The sequence below is a fragment of the Bombina bombina genome, chromosome 3 (genome assembly GCF_027579735.1).
Source record: "Bombina bombina isolate aBomBom1 chromosome 3, aBomBom1.pri, whole genome shotgun sequence".
Taxonomy (NCBI): domain Eukaryota; kingdom Metazoa; phylum Chordata; class Amphibia; order Anura; family Bombinatoridae; genus Bombina; species Bombina bombina.
Genome location: NC_069501.1, coordinates 1,264,413,675 through 1,264,419,674, shown reverse-complemented (window position 1 = coordinate 1,264,419,674; position 6,000 = coordinate 1,264,413,675). Strand labels below are relative to the sequence as shown.

Sequence of the window (6,000 nt, the reverse complement as noted above, 5' to 3'; positions counted from 1 at the left end):
TTTACAGTATACTGTCCCTTTAACTTTCAACAAAGAATACCAAGAAAAGCAAAACAAATTTGATAACAAATGTAAAATGGGAAAGTTGTTTAAAATTGCATGCCCTATTTGAGTCATTCATTTTGACTAGACTGTTCCTTTAATTCAAACAGGTCACATTTTATTTACCTATTAAATGTTATGGGGCAAATTATACATTGAGCACAAAATATTGTTTCAGCAAAAAGTGATATTTGCGCTCAACCTAGTTATATCAAAACACTTCCATAGGCTCCAATGAGACAAGGCATGAGAACTAGCGCAGCATTTTGTAAATATATGTATAAGAATATATAAATATATATTTATCATATAAGCATTTATTTATGGTCAACACACAGTTCCCATAGACTACTATGTAAAGTCACCCCTCTGCTGCCACTTTTAGCCCCTTATAACTGTTTTTGCAGTCACTTTATTAAAAATAAAGATGCTACTATCTTTATTTTTTAATAAATAACATTACCAACTTTTTTGGGGGGCATTTGGGGCACTTTGAGAAAATTACCCTGAGTTCTGATCTCTGGTTAATTTTATAAGTTCTAATTGATATTGTGAGCTTGCTCTAACAATAACCAACCACTTGTAATGGCTGGTTATTTATCGCACACCTGTAAATGGGTGAATTTGCCCGTTTGTGGTCATGCAGTAAATTAGCAATCCACTTATAATCTAACCCTATATTTATTATTATTATTTTAAACTCAATATATTATACAGTAATTTATTTTAATGAATGTCAGATAAATAATAAATAATGTTTATCTCTACAGATCAGCTATGGCTCACAAGATGTTGTCTTTAATGACCGATTACTATTTCCGTATCTGTATCGTACTGTCCCTAATGAGCGCTATCTACATCAAGCTATGGTTCAGTTACTAAATCACTTTGGCTGGACTTGGGTAGGAATATTAGCCACAGATGATGACAGCTGCCAACGGGAAAGTCAGGAAATAAAAAACCTGATAATCACCCATGGGGGCTGTGTAGCCTTTTTAGTGCAACTTAAACATTTATATAACAAGAAAAAATTATTATCAGAAGTTGGAAACTCAGCTGCAAATGTTGTTTTAATAACCAGATGTGTGTCAAAATATTTTCCTGAGTTTCTTATTAATTACTATGTGATGCATCTCCCGAAAAAAGTCTGGATATTCTCATTTAATTTTAAAATTCAAGATAGTTTTCCTTTACAGGGGGGTTTATCAGTTTTATTATCAAAGGGTGAGATATTTGGATTAAAGGAATTTATCTACACTGCGAGTCCTTACAAATACCCTGATGATAATGTTCTTAAAAAACTATGGAATTTGTTATTTTCATGTGAAGCAAATACTAATAATAGTTATAATCTAGGCATTTATCAATTGTGTCTAGGTAATGAAACGCTTAAGTCTATTGATGTGTATGTGTTTGACACAAAGGATTTCCGTTATACATACAGCATTTATGTAGCGATCTACCTGTTGGCCTCTGCTTTTCATAAAACGTTATCACACAAAACTTACACTGGAATTAACCTAAACCATGATCCTATGGAGAACAGACAACAGTTACTGCAGGTAAGATAAAAATGTTTCTATAATATACAATAATGACACCATTTATTTTTGAGTCCCATATTGATTACAGAAAAAAAATTAAAAATAAAGATAGGTGAGTTTAGATAAATTACCATAGCTAATGATTCTAGGAGATTGTTCTATTATTTTATACAGTTTTGCCACTTTATATTACAATGGCTGGATAAATCCTGCAGTATCCTGAGTTATGGCAGTTACTAGATGCATAAAAGCAAGAAACACTTTAATTTAAGATGGTGTTTTCATATATGGAATACAAGTGGCTCCTGGATCCTCAACTCAATTTCTAGATCATTTTGCTGCCTGGCTACTTTATTTCCTCATCTCAGACATCCCTGCCCTCATTCTTATAGGGACACAACCCAATTTTTTTCTTTTGTGAATCAGATAGAGCATGCAATTTTAAGCAACTTTCTAATTTACTCCTATTATCAAATTCTCTTCATTCTCTTGTTATCTTTATTTGAAATGCAAGAATGTAAGTTTAGATGCCGGCCCATTTTTGGTGAACACACTGTGTTGTTCTTGCTGATTGGTGGATAAATTCACCCACCAATAAACAAGTGCTTTCCATGGTTCTGAACCAAAAAAATAGCTTAGATTCCTTCTTTTTCAAATAAAGAAAACAAGAGAACGAAGAAAAAATGATAATAGGAGTAAATTAGAAAGTTGCTTAAATTTGCAGGGTTCAGTGCCCCTTTAATGACTTCAACCTCCTTGTTGAGAATCCTGCTGCCTGTTTTGCAAAACAACTTCTTTAACTCACTTCCTCTTTTGGTCTGTCACTATGGACTGACTGTCTCATTCACAAAAATGTTCACTCTCTTGATCTGATTTTCAGCTATCAATGCATCAAACTTCACAAACTCACCTTTTCCTCTTTCTGACCATCATCATCTCCTCATTTACAACATCACACCACTCCCTACAACTCCCCATCTTTCTACCCCTCACACTAAACTCCACAGAAGCATTAAGTCACTAGATCAGCAACAGCTCTCAAGCTCTCTCAAACCTTTGGTCTCTTCCATCTCTTCCTTTTCCTGCCCTGACCAATCTGACACTATAATTCCACCCTTATAGCGGTACTTGACAATTTGTCCCCTCCTACTATAGCTCAGAAGTCAAACACTTATCCTCAGTCCTAGCATATTCCTCTGACATGCTACCTACGCAGATGTTCCCATTTTGCCGAGCAACACTGGAGAAAATTTTCACTACAAGTTCAATATGAACTTGTACTTTGCTACCCTTAAGTTTTCTAAGCAAGATTACTTCTCTACTCTATCTTCAATCCCAATATATTTTTTTCTCTACTTTCAATATTCTTCTCCACCCAACTTCCCTCTCAAGATTTTGCCAGCCACTTCAATACTAAAATGTATTCCATCAGAAACAAAATAATCTCTCACCATACTACCAGTCTCCTACTCCCTCAAAAGCTTTGCAATCATCCAAAACCCACTTAGCCATAAATTCTTCAACTCTTTCACCCCTGTTACTGAGGAAGAAGCTTCTGCCCTTATACTGTCTTCTCACCTCACTACCTGTCCCTCAATCCATCCCCTCACAGCTACTTCTCTCCCTCTATTCTACCCATACCCATACAACTTACACACATTTTTAACCTCTTTCAGCACCAGTATATTTCCCTCATCTCTAAAACATCCACTGGTCACACCTATCCTCAAAAAAACTTCTCTTAAACCAACCTCCCATCCAACTATTGCCTTTTTTGCCTACCTCCCCATGCCTAAAAACTTCTTGACAAGCTAGTATATGCAAGTCTATAACATTTCTTTGCATTAAACTCCCTCCTTGACCCACTGCAATCTGGATTTCACCCCCAACACTTCACAGAAACAGCAATCATTAAGGTTACCAACTACGTACTTACAGCAAAATCGAAAGGCCACTTCTGTCTGCTAATTCTCCTCAATCTGTCTGTAACCTTTGAAACACCGTTGCAAACATCTAAAATTTGACATTTACTTACACAAGACACAACTAAGATTTAAATCTACTCTCTCACCATTTCCAGCATTTACTACTGCAACTCCATCCTATCAAATCTACCTAGCTGCTGCCTAGATCCTTTACAATCCACAATGAATCCCTCTTTCAGGCTCATCTTCCTTACATATAAACCTACATTATAGAAAGAGAAGGTAGAAACTGAAATAGGGGACCAATCATGGTGTATTAAAAAATGCAGAGCCACACCACTTTTTATCTCCCCATCTTTTGTAGCTTTAATGTCATCCCTATGTTCAGTTACCCTATATTTTAGCATACGTCTAGTTTTTCCTACGTAAAAAAACGTATGATAGATAGATGACATTCTCAGTTTTGCAGTTAATAAACTGCTTAATAGGGAATGACCCAGAGCCTGTCGAAAAAGTTTTTTCGCAAACAATATATTTACATAGGACACAATGTCCACATTGGAAGCTACCTTTAACCTTCCTATGTTCCCCCAACCAATCTTTTGTGTTAGGGCTTTTAACAAAAAAACTTTTAACAAGTTTGTCTTTCAGATTAGGAGCCCTCCTGGCATCTAGAGAGGGCTTATCACCCACTAATTTCTCAATTCCTTCATGAGCTTGTAAAAATTGCCATTTCTCTCTAAGGATTCCACAAATCCTCTCCCAGTGACAGTTAAATTCAGTAACAAAGCATATTTTCTGATCTCTAGGTTTCATTTTACTCTTATAGAGCAAGTCATCCCTAATCTCTCTCCTAGCTCTGTTCACAGCATAATTTAAATTCCTTTTAGAATATCCTCTCAAATCTGCTCTACATTTCAATAGCATGTTAAGTTATTAAGGGTTTTAGCAATTGCTTGTTCATTTTACCGTTGATGCTTAGGTTTACGGCTCTGAGTATTTTTTGGTTCATTTGTCTTGACAAACTTTATGTGGATACCCTGCCTGTATTGTATATACACAATCTAAGAAGCATTGGGGTAAACCATTTTAATGGTAAGGCTCATAGAGCTATTTATAATAAAAATGAAGTGCTGAAATCCCTGTCTTGTGTGTAGTCACTTATTCAGTTTCTACCTTCTCTTTCTATAACTTAGATTTATATGTAATTTTAAGGGTCTGCACTTCTGACCTTCATATAAGGTTTAAGTCCTAAGCAAATGTTAGTGGCACTTAGGTTGCTCTAAAAATAATTATTTATTATAGCCTGACTCCCTTTTACTTTAATATAATCATCTTCCTTACATGTTGCTCTTCATCTGCTGCACCTCTTTACCAATTCCTTACCTGGCCTCCTCTTGCCTCCAGAATTAAACACAAAAGTCTAACTGACATACAAAGCCCTCAACTGCACTGCTTCCTCCCTATATCTCAGACCTTGTCTCCAGGCACTCTCCCTCCTGTCCCCTTTGCTCTTCTCCTCTCTAGTTGCCTCCTCACATTCCCATCTACAGGCTTTTCCAGGCTGTCCCATATCTTGTGGAACTTTTTGCCTAGCTCCACAAGACTCTCTCCTAGTTTTCATAGCTTCAAGGGCTCCTTAAATACTCTACTGTTAAGGAATGCATACAACCTACACTAACCTTTCCTAACCCCAGTTGTTATCCCCTCGAATCTCCATACAAATGTTACCTTGCAAACCATGCCTATGTTTATAGTGCTGCAGAATCTGTTGGCTCTCTACACATAACTGATAATAATGATAATAACAAAGCACAGAAAATAGCTCAGATTGTTTTGTTTTTACCAATTGAATATCCCATTTAGATATTAGAGCATTGTCTTAATTCAGCAAAGAATGAGTTGACACAGAATGCAGGCTATACATTTATTAAGAGCAACGTTTCGGGGCACCTGCCCCTTTCTCAAGCTTGAGAAAGGGACAGGTGCCCTGAAGTGTTGCTCTTAATAAAAGGTATAGCCTGCATACTGTGTGCCACCTCATTCGTTGCTGTACTATTACCCCGAGACTTATGAGGGTGGTCTCTCTGGTGTTGCACCGGACATTTATGAGCTAACATTCAGAAGATATACAGCAGTGATAGTGCTGATCCCGCTGTCTTTTACACAGAGCATTGTATTAATTGTTATATCTTTTATTAAAGGGACAATGAACCCAATTTTTTTCCGTTCATGATTCAGATAGAGCATGAAATTGTGAACAACTGTTGAATTTACTCCTATTATCAATTTTTATTTGTTCTCTTGCTATCTTTATTTTAAGAGCAGGAATGTAAATCTTAGCAGCCATCCCATTTTAGGTTCAGCACCATGGATAGTGCTTGCTTATTGGAGGCTTACATTTAACCACCAATAATCAAGCATAACCCAGGTTCTCAACCAAAAATGGGCTAGCTCCTATGCATCACATTCCTGCTTTTAAATTAAGA

The 6,000-nt window shown here is 36.4% G+C and overlaps 1 protein-coding gene across 1 annotated transcript in view; it reads left to right on the top strand.

Moving 5' to 3' along the window:
* The first annotated feature begins 908 nt into the window (after positions 1-908).
* The window catches only part of LOC128652719 (vomeronasal type-2 receptor 26-like), a 268,049-nt gene continuing 262,957 nt past the window's right edge, over positions 909-6,000 (top strand). Inside the window, exon 1 of the mRNA XM_053705651.1 lies at positions 909-1,604. Within this exon, the coding sequence (XP_053561626.1) occupies positions 909-1,604 (696 nt within the window). The remainder of the gene's footprint in view (positions 1,605-6,000) is intronic.